The sequence below is a fragment of the Vigna unguiculata genome, chromosome 3 (genome assembly GCF_037176805.1).
Source record: "Vigna unguiculata cultivar grain cowpea cultivar isolate G323 ecotype 2 chromosome 3, ASM3717680v1, whole genome shotgun sequence".
NCBI lineage: Eukaryota > Viridiplantae > Streptophyta > Magnoliopsida > Fabales > Fabaceae > Vigna > Vigna unguiculata.
The window spans coordinates 39,938,806-39,959,080 of NC_140794.1; the positions used below are offsets into that span (position 1 = coordinate 39,938,806).

Sequence of the window (20,275 nt, forward strand, 5' to 3'; positions counted from 1 at the left end):
TGGCTTTTTGTTTTAAAAAATATCCATACGAATGGAGGATTATTTGTAGAGTAAAATATGCATTTGATTTGATTCACCTTCAGGAAAATAGTAAAGATAAAATACATCTTATTTTGCATGAAGAATTACATAATAGATTACATAAAAATATAATCCAAGGAAGCGAAATATGACTCTCAACCAATAATTCTACCCATTTTCTAAATAGATGGAAGCATGGCTCAACCACATGCTATTTTGTTATTCTTTTATCAATAACATTAGGATGTCTTGCTACACTTGGTACACTTGTTAGGTTTTCAAATTGTTCTATGTTTTGGATTTGTGGAGAGATATCTAATGTTGGTATGTTGGATTAACAAGATATGGCTCAAACTCTCAAGTTCACGTTTCTTAAAGTTAAGGCTTAAGGTTTGTGTGGTGATAGATTCAATATCAGATATATCAGATTAATAAAATATAAGTCAATCGCATTGACGAAGATTAATATGAATAATTTTGGTTTTTTTTTTCCCTTATAGGCATTTCAGTTGGCATTATTACGGAACTAGGCACATTTTAAAAAAATTACAAAAATGGGCAAAACGTGTAGGAGTAGAACGTTTTCATATGAAGAAATCGCCTTGCCCCCAAACATTTTTTGGTCAAATTTAGTCAGAGGACAAAATCGTATGGGGGTGTACTGTTTTTAAAGAAAATTGTTGTGGGGTAGGATGTTTTTACATGAAATAGTGCAAGGGGGTAACGTTTTTCATGCAGTAATCGATTACTGCATGCGTTGCAGTTTTCTGGGTCTAATGTAATCGATTACAGACGAACTGTAATCGATTACATGCGTAATGCATTATGTCCGGGTTAAATGTAATCGATTACAAAGGTATTGTAATCGATTACAGTCTCAATTTTTTTTAAAAAAATTGATTAAATTAGAATTGGATACATAGGCAAACATAATAATTTATAATGATTTTACATAGTTTTTTGGTCTAAAGAATAAAGTATTTGAAATTATAGTGGATGAAGGCATAAGAAATGTTAATGTCATAAAAATTGTCTTAATTTTGACATTGAAGAAAGAAGAAAAAAACATTGAAAAAGTAAATTAATTAAAATTAAAAATGTACAAATTATTGGCGAAATGGACATTGTCCTCTATGATGACCCTCAGTGCGTCAATAAGAGCATTCTTTTGGCTTATCCGTAATAGGTTGATCCATTTCGTTATGGATCCTAGTTTGGGGGTCCGGAATGAAATTAGGACCTGTATATGTTGACCAATAGTCCTCATTTCGTAGGGGGTGGAATTGGACTTAATAAGCCTTATTTATGTAATCAAGGCTGTAAACTGGATCGATAAAATTTGAAAGTGGCATATGACCAAAAGAATAAACAGCTATGACGTGATGACAGGGTAACCGACTAGCTTGGAAGTGACCACAATCACATCACCAATCATTTAATCTGATAGTGAATGAGATTGGTTTTGGCCGATATTGATGGGGGCTCGATATCTCTAGCACCTCGAATTCAGAATTATAGACAATATGCAGATTTCTGGTGATTTTGTTGGAGCAAGGCAGTGACGTCTTCTGGATATTGATGACCAGCTCTTAACATAGAGTCTGCCTTTAAGCCGCATTCAACAAACCAAACATTTATGTTTTGAAATGTAATTTTCAATAGTGCACAAATAGGTAATGATTGAGCCCCCTTAAGCACAAAGTTCACGCACTCCGCCAAGTTTGTTATCATGTGCGTGTACCTCCGCCCCCATCATAAGCCTAAGACCACTTATGTAAGGGGATTTTATCAATCCAAGCTACTGGCTGTGGGAATTGGGACCTCATAGCTGAAAGTTTTGCTTGCATGGTAGGTTGTTTGATTTCGTAAGCTGTGAAAAAGAAATATAAAATGAAATGAAAAAATATTTTGTTTGAAGGAAATATTTTGTGCATGTGGAATGTAAAGTTAGGAAAATGTCGTACCCAAGTTAATGAATTGTTTCTTGAGATCTTCATTTTTGAAGCGGTTGTTGAAGTTGGAACCCAGATGACATATGTAGTAGACAGAGTGAAGATTGTCTAATTCCCATCAACTTCTTCCGATCGTAGGGCTGATAAAATGCCCTTGCCTTTATCAGTAATTAGGCATAGATTTGGTTGAGGAGTTACATGCTCTCGTAGTAGTTGAAAAAACCAAATTAATGTCTCTTTTGTCTCACCTTCTACTATTGCAAATGCCAAAGGAAATATGTTTCTATTTCCATCCTGAGCAATTGCAGTTAGCAAGGTGGCATGATATCTGCCTGTTAAAAAAGTTCCATCGACTTGAACAACAGGTTTACAATACTTAAAACCTTCAATGCATGGTCCAAATGCCCAGAAGCAACGTTCCATAATGTATGTGGATGTCCCATCCTCAGCATCAACATTAACTGGAGGACAGGAAAGTTGAAAAATTGTCCTAGGATTCGTTTGTTGGGAAGCTTGTAACCATCTGGGAACTTCATTATAAGATTGGTCCCAATCACCATACTCCATGGTAATTGCTTTTTCCTTCGCAATCCATGCTCTTCTATATGTGACCGTGTATTCGTAACGACTTTTTATGTCTGCGACCAAGCTTTTGATGCGAATGCTTGGATTTGTCCGGACCAAATGAAAAAAAATGGAAGCAATTTAGGTGGAATCCAGATTGCAGTGATCTTGTGAAATTAATGTAGAGAAACATGTATGTGTACCATCAATGGACTTGATTTCCCAATGATGTCTGATTTTACTGTAACTAGCCCTCAAACGCCATTGACATCCATTGTTGTAATGGATGCATCGTGCAACGTAAAGATGGGGTTTCAATTCTACCAAATTGAAGTTGTATCCATTGGTGATGTGATAATGTTTGATGGCAGACATCGTTGCCTCTTTTGAATCAAATTGCATCTGTTCTTGTAGTTCGACTTCCCCATATGAATTGTAATCCATAGTAGGAACCAGAACAATTTCTTGATCATCTGCATTGTCTTCATAAAAAACATTGGAAGTAAACTCTTCGACAATGTCTGGAATGACAGCTTCGTCTTCGATTGGATTAGACGAAGAAGATCTTCCATAATTCCACGAACTCATTATGAACACGTTAGTATGCAAATATAGTTTAGGAGATTTGAGATGTGAAGCTTGGTATGCAGAGAAGTATTGATAGAAAAACAAATGGTAGTGTGATTGTATATATAAGCATTTCAATTTCCAGAATCGAAAGAAGTGGGTTGGGAGTGCGAAAAGCAAAAAAAAAGGATTTAAAGAAAACGTGCACCCCCTACACGTTTTCTTATAGAAAACGTGCACCCACTCCACTTTTTATAAAGAAAACGTACACCCTTATCACGTTTTCATATAGAAAACGTGTACCCCCCAAACGTTTTCTATTTAAAAATACACTTTCTACCCCCATGACATTTTCTTCTTACACCTCCTTTATTTTCCCGCTTCAACGTGATCTCTAGACGTCTGCTGCACCTACAATCTGCCATATTACTATTTGAACTTCACGCTTCTGCACAATGCTGTTCACAATAATTCACGTTTCTGCACAATGCTATTGAAAATAAAGTATGCTTTCTCTTCTGCACAATACTATTCACAATAATACATGCTTTTTCTTTCTCTCATTCACCTGCAACTTTGAAAAATGGTGTGAGAATCTTTCAGAAGGTCATTATTATTGAAGAGAAAGGTGTGTGTGGTGAATAGAAGAAGCCATGTGGTGGTGTAGGACAATAGGCTGTCATTGGTGAGACAACTCATTTGGTACGTCAGAGAAAGAGAAAAATGGAAAGGGAAGGCATGTGAATGAATACTATGGTGATGTAGTTTAAATAGGCATGTTAGGTGCAAGACTTATTTCACATCATAAAAGACTTCATAGCTTTGCCATTGTAGTTGGATTTGTAGCGTATCAAAAATAATTTCTCATCCGTCAATCTCACAGGTTCGGTCATTTTTATGATTTTTTTTGTGTACGTTTTCTTATTCATCAAGTTTAAATGATATTCTGATAATCTTTTCATATTCTTTTACGTAGTTTATTATGGCCCAGAACAACAACCTGCTAGCAAACTTGTCAGTATTGCGTCATCAAAATGACTACATCACGAACCAGATTTGGGAAGGAAACGAGAGAGTGCTCCGGCCACGATGTCATTCTATCTGGATTTTAAAACATACAGATCTTATTGACCCTAGGGTCAGAATGTTAATTGATGAAGCTGGTTTTGGTCACGTTTTGAAAGTGAGTAATAGGGATATTAATCACCTCATGGTAACAACATTATGTGAAAGGTGGAGGACTGAAACTCACACCTTCCACATGCCACTAGGAGAAATAATTGTTACCCTGGAGGATGTTTCACTACAACTAGGGTGCCAATTGATGGTGAACCCGTCACCAGTGAAAGTTCTGGAAACCTGTTGCAATTGTGTCAAGATTTATTGGGAGATATTCCACCCGAAAATATGATCACAGGGAACTAGATAAAGCTATCATGGCTAAATAGAAAATTCCGAGAATTACCGGATAACGCAAACCTAGCAACAATTGGACAGTATGCACGAGCACACATCCTCATACTGATTGGCAGCATGTTGATGCCAGATACATCAGCCAGTCTTATGCATTTTATGTTCTTGCCATTGTTAAGAGAATTGGATCATGTTTCAAATTTTAGTTGGGGATGCGTAGTGTTGGCATGTCTGTATTGTGCACTGGATCACAACACAAAATTCCAACAAGACAACATTGATGGATGCATGTTATTGCTGCAGTGTTGGGCGTGGGAGAGATTCACATGTATCTCTCCAGAAATACAACCAGTCACGGATGACGAGATTGTGGCTGGTCTTGCGCTCCCCTTAAGTGTGAGGTGGTGTCGGAAAACACGTTTCGTCTTCCATGACCAAACTACTGTGGTGGAATTCCGAAAAAAAATTGATCATATTCAACCAAAGCAGGTTCATTATCACCAATGCTCTACTACTTTGTTCGTTGAAATTCTCTTTGTTTTTTTTTATGTTTAATATTAACCTTAATTTTTGCAGTTTTTATGGACACCATATCGACAAGCCCATGTTAGTCGCATGATAATCATAAATGTTTCTCCCATAAGTCGAGCATTGGTTTCTCTTATCTGTTTTGCGACTGTTAAATTTCACCAAGTCGATCGGGTAGTCAGACAGTTTGGTTGGCGACAAAGCATCCCAGCCGACCCGATGAACTTGGATGAGGTTCGCCGAATTGATCTCCGAGGAAGGGGGAAATTAATTGGAGGCAATATCACCATCGGTTTATAATGCTATGGAATAATCGTCATAATTTCGTTGTTCAGGGCGAACCTTTCAGCAAAAGTGGTCATCTGCATGATAACTTTCCCTACATGCAATGGTACATAAATCATACCATCTGTTATATCTCGTCTATTGCGCAATCATCTGATGATGAAGTGAGAATCATTTATTTCATGCATATTTTTAAATTTAACTTTTTATTATTATTGATTTTCAAACATATCAATTAATTATTAATTTTCTTCCAGTATGACATGCCTGAGCAATATCAGAATCCGCCTTCATATCAGCAGCTTCGTCCTGATAGACCCTTTTCTGGCCTCCTTCACCCAAAAAATCTAACTCCGGGTTATGGGAATTGGGATCAAAGAATGAAACCTCCATCGTCATCTCAGCAAGTCCCGACTTCATATGGTTTTTTCCCACCGCCATCAACCTTTGGAGCGAGTCCATCCCAATATTATGGTGGTTCATCTGGCCCACAATTTTCCAGCTATAGGGGTGTTCCATCACAAATGTTTAGGACATCATCACTGACTCCACCATTTGCATACCAAGGCCCGTCATCTTCACAACAATACTATAAACTAGAAATTTCATTTCATGTTTCAGAAGAAGGTTCTCAATCTGTGGAAGTGGAAGATACTGACGACGAAAGTGAGTCACCCCCTCCTCCCCCACAACCTGAGAGACGACCACGACGACTTACACGGAGGCCACCATGCGGCACAGGCAGCCATCGTTGAACAATGTTATTGTCAAATAAAATTATCACATTATGGGAGAATATTGTACTATGTATTTGTACTATTTCAATATGACAATCGCATATGTACGTAATCAATTGAAGCTCTATAATTTTTTCTTTGTTTTTTCACTCAATAATGGTGCCACTACTATGCTTATAAATACAACCTCCCTACACTACATGAAATGCAAATTTTCAAGTGTCCAACACATCCATTGTTTACCATCTCCTTCTACCTTTTCTTTCTTAATTGAAAACCCTAACATGGAACATTTTCCCCCTGAAATGTTTGGCATCACAGAGTCTCAAGATTTCACCAATTCTTACATAGCTGCCTTATACACAAACGGTGAAATGAAACCCTGTGAGGATGGGGTGAAGTTCATATGTCAGAGTCTTCAGATATTTCGCATTCCATACAACTGCACATACAACATGCTGAAACAAAGAGTTTTTACAACCATTCCATGCCAATCAAACACATCCATAAACAACCTATACTTCAGACGACCCACCATGACTTCTGAAGGAAATATTGTCTATGACTCATTTGAATTAAAAACATATGAACATGTTTTTCAAATGTTGCAATGTAAGTCTTCTTTTCCTTTGAACACAATGATTGAATTGTATGTCACCTTCACAAGATCACCTGAAGAAATCCTTTCTCTTTTAACTACAAACACCCCATTAACATCATCCTCAAACTCTGTCCCAACTTCACCAACTATTATTTATTATGGTGGACCTTTAAGGGGTGCTGGTATCACAAAGAGTCCATCTGGTTTTGGTCTTGAGTTTGGTTCGGTTGCCACGAAAACCTTCTCCATCAGACATGATTGCACCTACAATGAATTATTACAAACCATAACTCAATTAGTCGAGTGTGGTGATCGCAGAGTTGTCAAACAAATTGACTATTGTCGCCCTACAACAATACGCAACAGGCGACTCGTTCATGACACCGCAGAAATCAAATGTGACTTTAACGTGTCACAGATGATCAGTCGTTGGAACCACGTACAAAGTTTAGACCAATCTATCAAAAAACCGCGTATCTCTTCCTATATCGAGCTTTTCATTTGAACTAGAGACATCAGACCACCAACACCTGCCGAAGAATACGAAGATATCAATTCTGGATGGTTTGTGGATCACCGGGGAGAACAAGATATAGATGGTTGTCGTAATTCATTTAGTTTATTTTCTTTACTTTCCATTTTAAGTTATGTGCAAGTTGTTAATCATTTTATTTTTCTTTAATTAGTACAATATTTTAAAATTTTTTATTAATGCAGTACAAATGATATGACAAAAATATGTTATGTTGTAATCAATTATATGGACCATGTTATCCATGACCACAATTAATTTGGTGCAAAAATACGTACTATAATCGATTACCTTCATAGTGTAATCGATTACCATCATCAATTTTTGACATCTGATGCGAAGGTAATCGATTACAGATTAAGTTAATCGATTATAGCTTACCTTAATCGATTAAATAATACCCGTAATCGATTAACGAGTTGTCCTGTAACAAAATTATAAAATGTAATCGATTACACAAAGTCTGTAATTGATTAACGAACTAACAGGAGCTCCTGGATAAGAATTTCTAACTTGGTAATCGATTACAGAAGCCTTGTAATCTATTGACTAGAGGTTTTGGGAAAAAAAATTTCATGTTGTAATCGATTACACTAACCCTTAGTGTAATCGATTACAGCTCGTCTTCCACTATAAAAACAACATTTTCTCTCTCTGCCGCAACACACCACAAACCTTCATCGCGTCCCCATTGCCTCCACCTTGTTTTCACCATTGTGCCTTCATTTCTTAACCAAATCAACTCCCGTTCATTACAATCTTTTTGATTTTCAATTCTCCACAAAACCCACCGATTAAAATCTTCAGAAACACCCAAAAATGGCTGAATCTTCAAGAAAACGCAATACTCAAACTGGTGCTCATCGCCGCCGTGGTGCCGCCGTCAACGAACTTGATGAAATGATTGCACCCTCACAGCCACAAAGACTCTTCTCTTCCGTAGCACAATATGAAAGGTATACTTCAAAATTTTCCGGCAGAGATATTATTGAACCCAGATATCCTGATGATTTTATTGCTGAGCAAAACTTTGAGTGTTATGATGTACTGCACAACTTGGGATTATTACCTTTTTTGACTAATGGTCAATGTTATTATCTGGAGTTAGTTAGAGTCTTTTATTCTAACTTTCAAATTACTGATGAAGGGGTTATTCTAAGTAAGTTAAGCATGTCAAGATTAGAATGGATGTAAATATGTTTTATCGTATAACCCAGTTGGGGACTCAAGGTGTCTGTTTTAAGGGAAACATGGTGGAGGAATGGAGAGATGATTATTCTAGTCACAATGCAAAATTAATGATTTGTCGTGACAATGTAAATATTGAAGGAAGAATACTGGCAGGCCAAATGAAAGTGGAAACACGTATCCTGCACTACATCCTATGTCGATGCCTGGTGCCCCGATCAACTAACCTTGCCCAAGCTACTAAAGAAGACATTATCTTAATGTGGGCAATGATGACCGGAAGGCAGCTTAACTGGGGTCATCTGGTTAGATATCACATGAAAAAGGCATTAAGAGACCATGCCCCTTTACCATATGCAAACCACATTATTGACATTTTTATTAAGTTTAATGTTCTTCTAGAAGATGAACCATTTGAGGAGGTTAATTGGAGAACAGGTCCAATTGGTGTTGAAGTTATTCATTCCTTTGGTTTTGTAAAAAACCAAAACGGTGAATGGATTCATAAACGTGATGTGCAGGATGCACCTATTCATGATGACCACACACCATCTCCACCGCCTCAGCCTACCCACGATGCATCTGCTACTATGCTTAATGATATTATCCACGAAATCTGCTATCTTCGGGCTTTTGTTGGTTCAAGATTTGATAGTATAGATGCTCGGGTTGGTCAACTTGAGGAAGACATGGCTTATGTGCGGCGCCAATTTCCTCCTTCTTAGATGCATTTTGATCTTTATTTCATTCAAAAACTTTGTATTTGTTTAATGCACTTTCACATTGACATTATTATTTGTTATGTTAGTACTTTAATTGATTGTAATGTTTTTTTTTTCATTATTATCACTATTTTTTGTTTCATATTCGACTATATCATATGTCATTGCTTTCCTATCCAGTAAAATTTTTGTTAACATTTTTTTTCAAAAAATTACGCATGTAATCGATTACAGTTCGTACGTAATCGATTACATTATACCCAGAACACTACAACGCATGCAGTAATTGATTACATCATACAGTAATTGATTACTGCATGAAAAACGTTACCCCATACACGATTTCATGTAAAAACGTGCACCCCCCACACAACTTTCTTTAAAAATAGTGCACCCCCCACACGATTTCGGCTGCTGACTGATTTTGACCAGAAATCATTTGTGGGCCTGACGATTTCTTCATACAAAAACGTTTTATCCACACACGTTTTGTCCATTTTTGTAATTTTTTTAAAATGTGCCTAATTCCGTAATAATGCCAATTGAATTGACTATGAGGGAAAAAAATCGAATAATTTTACATAAGTTTTAAGACAATTTATGATCTGTAAGGATAGATAACATTGAAGAGTTGGGGACGATGAATAAAGGTCATAATAAGAAAATTTTCATAGGAAAAAAACAAAAATGATAAAATAGAAATTAAGTCATGAAAAAAACATAAATATCGAATGCTTCTATCTCATTAGACCGAGTACCTCTTGGTTAAACCAGGATTGTTGCCTATCATCTATTTTGCTACATTAAATAATATATATTTTAGAGGAAACCCTTGTCGATGACCTATTGTTGAATTTTTTAAACTTATTCTCAAAATCGACTTTAAGGAAGAATTTCTTTTTTTCTTTTTGTTGGTTTGTATTACACTTTCTAATTATAGCTTTGAACCATTCGTGTAAGACATATGCTTTGGCGTTAGTTTTTTAATTGTATATATTTTTATTTGTGGTCAATATAAAAGATACTTTCGGGGTGGGGGATGTCAATGTTTAAAGCTTATAAATTAGGTTCTGAAAGTTGGGTCGAGTAACTTTGTCATGTTCTTGTATGGTTTAAAAAGCATTAATCTCTATTGTGTCTTACAAGGAAGGAGATAATATGAGTTATTTTATAAGAAGAAGTTCTATCGGTAGAATAAAGTAGTTTACAATGAATGTTTTCATATAATATATGTAAAAGTTATTTTATTTTCCGATTAAAAAAAACTCTAAAATAAAGAAAAGTTACTTTATTTTTCATAGGATACCATTTCCTAGTTATAATAATATGAGAAACTTGTGCTAGAACACGTGTTATGAAGATTGAAACATTGAAATAGTAGAAAACGTAAGAATTTGAAGGAAAAAGGTGATGCGAAGACAAAAAAAGATGTAGTGCAATTGGTTCGGTAATTGGCAGCATCTACGTATATAGGAATTGGCAGAGACATTTTTATTCCATAAATGACAGCAAATTGGTGGTTGTATGATTCCTTTGTTTGGCGAAGTTGCAGAGATAGAAAAGTTTCTTTTTGTACTTATGTTTATGTTTTCCATTATCATCAAACTCTTTTACAGCATTAATTTTAGCTGAATCCAACCGTGTAACAACTCAAAGTCAAACTCTGCTTCTGATACTTCATGTCAGTTACACATCATCAATACAAAATTTTATATTTTACTTTGGATCATACTTTTTATTTTTCCCTTCTGGTCTTTTATATATTTTTTTATCTTTGCCACTTATATTGTTTTGGTATTCTTTTTAGGTGTTGAGTTTTTTTTTTACACCAGTATTTCAATCAAATTTCGGTTTTAATCCTTAGTTAATAACGGAATATTCAATCAGAAAAATAAAGGTGAAACTTTGTAAAATTAAAAATGCTGTGATAATTTGAGTGTTTTTTTAACAATAATACTAAAACACCAAACTCAATTACAATATATCAGAGATTGAAGTACAGATTTCCTCTTATTCACCATCTTTGAATTCCAAAACATTGGCTTGATCTTTCAGCAGAAACGTTCACTTGTTAAATTCCTGGTTTAGCCAATCATGAATATGTGTACTTTGGGAAGCTTCTTGCATACAAGGATAACCTTGTGGTGTCTAGAAAAAGAAACCTTAACAACCAAAAAATGAGAATTTGAAAGAGGTTACTGTACTTTCATGTTAACATCATGGGACGAGAATGATGTTGGGACCATCCATTTTTTGCAGGTACTTATGCTCTCCATTGTGTCCCTGAACTTGCTAGCTTTGAGGGTCCAATTTACAGCTTGCCACAAACACCAGAATCTGATACGTTTCAAAGAAATCATATCTTAGTTTCCCACTACTTAGTTACTCTATATATAAACCTCTCCCTCCACTTTAATTTTCCATCATCAAAAACAAAGAACCTCTTCTTTTTTTTTCAACTTATTAACTTTGATTCATACAGGGTTTTTTCAATAACCTACGTGGGATCAGACTTATCTGACATGGCCATGGTGTATGGTGGTAGAACAACTTCACTCCCATCTCAAGTCCTCACCTTCCACTCCTCTACTAAATGGAATGAGCACTTTGATGCCTTCAAAAAAACTAACAAACTGGTTTGTTCGGAAACTGTCTTTTGGTTAATTAGTGTAGCATATTGAAGTGGTGAAATGTTTTGCTCTACTTTTCACCCCAAAACTACTAAGGTTTTACTGAGATAATTTTTCATTGATACAGATGGTGGTTGATTTCACTGCTTCATGGTGCAGACCTTGCAAACTCATGGACCCGGTTATCCAAGAGTTTGCTGCCACATTCAGAGATGTTGAGTTTGTCAAGATTGATGTGGATGAGTTAATGGTATGATCACTCAGTCCTTTTCACTTTAACTCATTAGGTTCTAATTTCAAAAATCATACATTACAAAACTCTATTATGGATCACATGTGTTAGTTTTTGGTAAAAATTTGTCTGAGTTTCCATATTTATATACTTGGTAAATTTCATCTCTCGTTTTAATATGATAAGTTTCATAAAAAATGGTGAAACTAAGTAATTAAAATCATCTATCCAAGGTCAATTTTGATCAAAAGTTTACTCTTTTTATGATTTGGATTGTGAAAACAGGAGGTAGCAGAACTTTTCCAAGTACAGGGAATGCCAACTTTCATGCTAATTAAGAAAGGAAAAGTGACTGATAAAGTGGTGGGAGTAAAAAAGGAGGAGCTACAAAGGTTGATTGAACAACACAGAAAATGAATGTGTCATCAAGCAATAAACTAAAATCAGCAAGTTCACTTCAACATATATTTTTACAGGATCTTCTTGCTATGCACAATCTTTCATAGTCACGGCCAGAGAATATTGAGTGTCCTGAATACTTTCTTTGGGGATGTTTCTCGTCATGTTTCGTTCCCTCGTGGATTCTAGTTTAGTCCAATTTTCTGTTTTTTTTTTTTTTTTTGAGAAAATAAACAAAAGGAAAAGCCAACAACTCATAGGATGCTGAATAAGTTGGTACCATTATTTCAAGTAAAAACAAGTGTCATTGTTTAATGTTCACATCACAATTTAATATTTAGACCTATTTGCAATTTGTAATGTGTCGGTGCTGATTTTAAGCCATGAATGAAAAACGACACAAAAGGGCTCTGATGCATCCAATTTCTATATAATATATATGTTTTAAAAGGTCACATCCATTGGATTGGTTAGTGATATTTGACACTTTATCAGTATCCATTACAATCAACATTATTAGCAAAACACCACACCTCTCTCAGAAAAAGAAAAGGAATTTATTTTCAAAGTTCTGATAAAGTAAATGCAGAAATTGATAGACATATCATGGGACCAAATGCACGGCCACTGTAAAATGAATGTAGATTCTTATCAGCAAATATCTACAGACTAGTCATTTTCATAGCAATGAACACCAAGATTTGGTTGAGAGGTTATTTCATACCCTCTACGGGTAGCCATTTAGGAAAATATTTATTCTCTGTCCTCAAGCTTGTAAAAAAATATCACCTTTGATCTTTGGGCCACTTAGCATTGCAGCAATACAAGACACTCCAACAACTCAGTGCAGAATGTTATCTCCCTAATCATTAGGAAGGTCATCTCACTGAAAACACAATCAGTTCCTCCATGATATCTTCCATTGTTGAATTTGCTAAGCCACTCAAAATCAAAGACTTCAACAAAAGTGGTCTAATTGTTTTCATCTAACCAAGAACTTGAATGTTGCTGCAACAAAGCTCACTCCTTAAATGAGTTTGGTTGGTGGAAATCTCTCCCTTAGATCATAGCTACCGACTTCTATAAAAATATTCAAATTATAGGTTCAAATAGTTTATTCTTATTTGGGTTTGATTTTGTCCCTTTTGTCTTTTTAGCTACTCGTTTTGATTTATTGATATTATTTGACTTGATGCCAATTGCAGAGTCTCTCGTGCTCTTTGCATTCTTTTGATGGAAAAGACCTCTTATTTCGCTGAAGTTGATGTCTTTAATAAATGATGGCATTGTTAACAGAAACGGTAACATCAAATTCTAAAATGATAAACATAATTACGGAGGCTAAAAGTTATTTAAGTCAAGATTTAAATATGAATAGAAGGAAAAGGTGAAAAGAAGAAAAGGGTGAATAAACATATTAGGACTGTAAATATTCTCATCCATTCAATAATGCATTGTATTGTAATATTGATTGAACACAGTCCAGGACCCTTACAGCAGCTGAAATCGCTTTATTCCAAAGTTACACCTCACTGCAGACATGGTAGTAACATGCTTGGTTTATTTGTATTATGCACACTTTTCATGTCTAAGACTAAAGTTGTATTTCAAGTATTTACACCGTAAACTGAGCTCTCACCTCATGTGTGTTAATTGGGAAAAAGCCACAAGACATGAAAGACTGAACTAGTCATCAGTGTTGCTCAAAATCCTTTTCAGCTCATACTTCTGTTGTGTGGTAAGCCTTGATGGGAACATAACATCAAACTTGATTCTCAAGTTTCCTTTCTTTCCAAGTTCCTTTGAGATGGGCATTCCTTCATTTGGGACCACCAACACAAATTTTGGTTTCACAACATCAGTCACTTGAATTGTGAGCTCTCTTCCATCCAAGGTTGTTAAGTTGAGAGTCTTTCCCACAAGAGCCTCTACAAGTAAGATTTTTTGTGTCACAACCAAATCATTTCCATCCCTCTTGAATAAAGCATGTGGTTTCTCATCCACCACAAAGATTAGATCATCAGCAGCACTAGCTTCTGCTTCTTGGTTTCCTTTCCCAGGAAATGTTATTTTTGTGCCTTTCTTCCAACCAGGTTTGATATCTATTTTCAAAATCTCTTCCACAGTCTCCAACTTACTGCCAACACCGAAAAGAGTAAACTTGTGAACCCGAAAGCACGTATTTCCAAGCAGTCTCAAATTGTAAAAGGTAATAGAAAATAGGCCATATTTGAAACACTCTTTTCTATTCACTTAACCAATTCACCACAAAGCAAACCTTAAACTCCAATATCTTTACAAAAACTAACATTTTATGCAACTTCCTGATTAATAATTTCACTTTGTTTCTGTATATGACTAAAATAACATGAGAGGACTAACACAAATCCCAAAATAATAAAAAAGATATATTTTTTCTCCACATGTGGCTACACAAGTATGCATGCGTGCCTGCTAAGGTGTGTGTGTGTTATCTGGCCTGGTCAGTGAATAGCCAAAAGAGAAAACAGCCAAACCAGAAGTGGAATAGCAAAATAAAAAGAAAAAATATGCTAATAAATCAAATAGAGCGAATAAATCACAGTTTCAAGTAAAACGTAAATTGTCCAATAATTTGCAAAATAATACAGAAATTGGGTCTTGGATAGTTTTCTATTCATGAACTAAATACTGGACAAAAATTCATCCATTCGAAGTACAGTGTAATCCCAATAAATATCAGAAAGTTTTTTTTTTTTTTTTATAGTTTCAGAGTTTTTACAATTTCAATCAACATCATAGCACATATAGCCCATAAGCACTAAAATGAATTCCTTTTCATAAGACATGCACTCCAAACAAAATATTACTATGGCAGCATGAAACCAATCAACAATTCAACCATGCATATTCACTGGTAAAAAAACAATTAAAACTACAACCACACATAAATTCCACCACTAATGCAAGAATTAAAACAAGAAATACAAGGTGAAAACACAGATATTACCCGAATTCATGATGTACAGTCCTTGAGATCTTCAACTTCTTTCTGCAACCTTTGTAAAGTTCCTCGAGGGTGCATACCAATTTTCTCTCAACCACCCCAACTTTCTCATTTTTGGGGACCCTAACACCCCCATCACCCTTCTCCTCCTTCATCTTCATAGAGTTCAAGGGATAGTGGCCATAAAAATCATAGATCTGGCGCTTCTTGGGATCGCTGAGAACATCATAAGCCTCCGAAACCTGCTTGAACTTGGCCTCAGCTTCTTCTTTCGTAACAGGGTGGTGCTGATGGTTCTTATCTGGGTGCCACTTCATGGCCAACCTCTTATATGCCCTCTTGAGTTCTTCGTCCGAGGCATTGCGGTTCACCTTGAGGATCTTGTAGTAGTCCCCTGCACCCATCTTGGTCCAAAATTCAGCCGAATTGTGAGCGAAAAAACTTGCCTTTGTTTTTCCGTTACAGGGTAGAGAAAAGTTCTGTGCTTTCTTGGGTTTGGAAAGAAAAAACAGAGGGGTGGGTTTGACTCTGTGCACGTGGCTGCAAAAGGGGTTGTGTGGGTGAGTCCAATAACACGGAATCTACTAGTCCTAGCTGTGAATGAAGGAAAATGCACACGCGTAAAAGTAGCAAAGATCACGTTCAATGTTCAGAGATAACAGGGGAGAGAAACACTCAAACAGAGAGTGAGTGAGTGAGAGAGAGAGCATGAGAGTTTAAGGTTGAACACTTGGATGGTGATGGCTAAGAGATAGATAAATATCGATTTAGCATTTTGATTTTGAAATTTCTGATAGGGTTGTGGCTACTACTCAGTGTTGCAGTATAAGGAGTACCTTGTGGACAAAAATGTTCTACAAGATCCAATTTATAATGGCCAAATACTGCTAATAAAGAAAATGTTGAAGCCTTTCTTCAATTCCATTTTGGTTTTTTATTTTAATTATCTTCTCAATTTAGTTTTTTCACCTCTTGGTTAATTTGTTTTTCATTATTTTAATCATGTAACTAAATTCTATTCGTTATTGATATCTAGTATATTTAATAAGAATACAAACATGGAATTATATTATATTGTTTTGTAAAGAATCAATCTTTTTCTTACAAAATTTAGTTATTAATAGAGTGAAAAAAAAAACTTCACGTTTATTACACAATAAAAAATATTATATTATCATTTTTTATATTCATAATGACCTATCTATTACTATTGTGTCATTCATATTTTATATATATATATATATATATATATATATATATATATATATATATATATATATATTAAGTTTTTAGGTAGGGCAAAAGTTAACAATGAAATTCAAATAAAGTGATTAATAAAGACAGATAAAATAAAAGGACTAAATTTACGAAATGAAAATAATAGGGGTACGAAAATACAATTACAAGAATTTTGAACTACCTATTAAAGACACATTTATGTTACTGATCAGAAAATGTAATTTCACATTATATTTATGAGATTTGACTTAAATGCATGTATCTCCTAAATTACTGAAATGATACAAAATTGAAATTTTTGTAACATTTGATTTGGAGTTTAATAAAATTAATCCAGGATCATTAAATTAATTAATTCCAATAATTAAACTTATCTAAGGTGTGTCACAAAAAAAATATATTGATTTTAACCTTTAATTAAACACATCACAAAGATTTTTAACTTTAATCTTGTATTATTTTTGCCACCTGCATTTTTTTTTTCAGTTTATTAAATTATAAAATAATTTTATTTACATTGCTATTTTAAAGACTTTGAGGTCTCTATATTATTAACACTGTTTTTCTCTATACTGTATAATTTCTTTCAATATATATTTTTCATAATTACATGATTGTGTAAAGCTTTCTTTTTTTCTTTTATTAATAATTGGTTATTGTTTAAAAATCTAGCTAACAATTTTCAATAAATTTCTTTCTTTCTTTTCAGTACCATTTTTTTTCAATAACTGTTCTTTGTTATTCCTATTATAGTAAAAAATATTATAAATTTTGTTGTTGATTGATATCAGAAAAAAAAATCTTACCTGATGATCATTCTTTCTTTCACTTCTCAAAACTTAAATATTCATAAATATTGATTAAGGAAATATTTAACATAAGAATAAAAATATCTAAAAAACAATTATTGGTGTGAATCACAAATATAAAGAATCATGATCTCTATAAATGATTAAAATATATTTAGTTGATAAGAAAAATATTGTTAGAGATATTTATATGAATTTTGTAAAAATTAAATGCTGTTATTTTGTTATGTGAACAAATCTCATATTTGTTAAACATAAATTGTGTATATTTAAAATAAAAAACTTTAAATTAAATACTTTATTAAACGTAATTATTGACTTAATGGTATTATTTTAGTAAATTTAAGATAAAAAAAAATTATGTTAACTCACTAAAAACCAAAAATAGATAGTTCCTACCTCCTTAACTTTTTAGGGGACTTATTTTAGCACATTCAAAAGTTATACATTACTTAAGAGTTAAGGTAAATAGTAGTTTTTATATACTTCATCCCCTAACCTATCAAATTCCTTTTCTAAAAGCAAGATGGTGATAAGAGTATGACATTTTAAAGTGGGATAATGATATTTCAACAAAAGTTTTTGACAAGTATTTGACAAAGGTGACGTGGCAGCGATTTTTTTTAAATTTTAATTACGAAATGGTTAGTTCACACGTGCAGCGGAAAGAGAAACCAAAATGAAATTAAATGTCAGTTAGAGAGAGAAAGTGAAGAGAGAAAAGGGGGAAAGTGAGGCAGGGGGGTTGCGAAGTGAGAAAATGAAGAGAGAAAAGGGGAAAAGTGAGCCCGCCGGAGTTTGTGGTTCAGTGAAACTGAGATTCCGGCAACCATTTCGCCGGGGGGGGGGGGGGGGGGTGGAGGATAGTTATCAGTGAAAGCGAGAAAGATAGAGAGCAAGAGGGATAAAGCGAGAACGAGAATGAGAGAGTGATCGGAGTTAAGCATTGCAGATTAGTGGTGGATAATCGCAGTCATTGACGCCATTTGGGTGGGTTACCAAAGGCAAGTCGTAGAAGAAGTCATCAACGACAAGGAATTTGTCATCCCGAGCGTACACAACTGTATAAACAGCTGACGCCGATGTGGGTAGTAAGGACGCTGTATGTGGGGAGTTGAAGCAAAGTTTTTTGAACAAAACTACAGGACAAACCAATAAACCTAATTAAAATGTGGTAATTGTAAGCAATATATGTCTGACTGAATCGAATATTATTGATGTATTTACTAAATTTAAAATCATTTTATTGGGTTTTTTTTTGCAGCTTTCTTAGTAAAGTTTGCCCAAACTCCCTAAACATATATGCATAACTCCCCACATCTGCGTGACATGTTTTACACATGATTGTGGAGTTTAAAAAGCACAAAATTCAGTGAAAGTAGTGTTAATTGGAGGTCTGGACTTCGTCAAGAATTTGCATAATTGTTTATGCTCCAATAAGGAGATTTAAATAAAGTTGTGTACAATATGCAAGCAGTACTGATTAAGTTGAACTCCACTCCCCAAGTAGTTGCACTTAACTCCCCACTTACCATTACAGGTTTGAATTTGGTCTCTAGTAAGTCTACACTCCCACCAAATTACTTGAATTGGGATTGGATAATGGAAAGGAATATTTGTTGGGCTAAATCAAACACAAATGATGTGTTTACACATTATATTAATTGTGTTCGCTTTTTCTGCAGTTTTGTTAAAAAAGTTTGCCTTTACTCCCCACATATGTATGCATAAGTCCCCATATCTGCGTCAAATATTTTTTACCGGTTTGTGTAGTTGAAAAAGCACAAAATTTAGCGAATGCAATGTTAATTGGTGTACTGGACTTCGTGATTGACTTCGTCATTGAGTTACATCATGGCCATTACTCGAATAAGGCGATTTAGGAAGAGTTTTTATTCAACGTGGAAGCAGTATTGAAAAAGTCCGACTGTACTCCCCACATAGGGGCGAGTAACTCCCCTTTTTTGTAACAGGTTTTTACTTGGGGTCCTCTGAGGCTACACTCCCACTAAATTAATTGAATTGGAATTGGGTTATGCAAACGAATATGTTTCTTAACGAATGAAATACGAATAACGTATTTACCAAATTTTAAATAAGTTTATTGGTTTGTCTTGCAGCTTTGTTCAAAAAACTTCGGTGCAACTCCCCACAAACAGCGTCCTTACTATCCACATCTACGTGAGCTGTTTATAAAATTGTGTGCACATATTAAATCCACATACTTCACTTAATTCAAATTTAATTGGTCCATTAGACTTCGTGATTGAGTTACTTGATGGTCAATGCTCGAAAAAGGCGACTTAAGAATAGTGTTAGTTCAATGTTGAAGCAGTATTGCAAAAGTTCATGTGTACTTCCCACATAGTTGCGAGTTACTCCCCGCTTTTCTATCAGGTTTATACTTAGGGTCCTGTGAGGCTACTACTCCCACTTAATTATTTGAATTGGAATTGGGTTATGCATACGAATATTTTTCTTAAGTAATGAAATAAGAATAACGTATTTACCACATTTTAATTAGGTTTATTGGTTTGTCTTGCAGTTTTGTTCAAAAAACTTTGCTTCAACTCCCCACATACAGCGTCCTTACTACCCACATCGGCTTCAGCTGTTTATACAGTTGTGTACGCTCGGGATGACGAATTCCTTGTCGTCGATGACTTCTTCTACGACCTGCCTCTGGTAACCCACCCAAACGGCGTCAATGACTGCAATTATCCACCACTAATCTGCAATGCTTAACTTCGATCACTCTCTCATTCTCGTTCTCGCTTTATCCCTCTTGCTCTCTATCTTTCTCGCTTTCACTGATAACTATCCTCCACCCCCCCCCCCTCCGGCGAAATGGTTGCCGGAATCTCACTTTC

General features: G+C 34.9%; 2 protein-coding genes and 1 pseudogene across 2 annotated transcripts; 1 reads left to right on the plus strand and 2 right to left on the minus strand.

Moving 5' to 3' along the window:
• Positions 1 to 1,968: 1,968 nt before the first annotated feature.
• On the minus strand, positions 1,969 to 3,125 carry LOC146887842 (uncharacterized; annotated as a pseudogene).
• An 8,356-nt stretch (positions 3,126 to 11,481) lies between these two features.
• On the plus strand, positions 11,482 to 12,826 carry LOC114176816 (thioredoxin H2-like). The gene is made up of 3 exons (XM_028061984.2): positions 11,482 to 11,746; positions 11,868 to 11,990; positions 12,258 to 12,826. Exons 1-3 carry the CDS (start codon positions 11,633 to 11,635, stop codon positions 12,387 to 12,389), a joined length of 369 nt encoding a protein of 122 aa, XP_027917785.1. The 5' UTR covers positions 11,482 to 11,632; the 3' UTR covers positions 12,390 to 12,826.
• Positions 12,827 to 13,788: 962 nt separating this feature from the next.
• Positions 13,789 to 16,201, minus strand: LOC114178301 (uncharacterized). The gene is made up of 2 exons (XM_028064128.2): positions 15,361 to 16,201; positions 13,789 to 14,508 (listed from the first exon to the last, which is right to left on the minus strand). Exons 1-2 carry the CDS (start codon positions 15,759 to 15,761, stop codon positions 14,058 to 14,060), a joined length of 852 nt encoding a protein of 283 aa, XP_027919929.2. The 5' UTR covers positions 15,762 to 16,201; the 3' UTR covers positions 13,789 to 14,057.
• Positions 16,202 to 20,275: the final 4,074 nt, after the last annotated feature.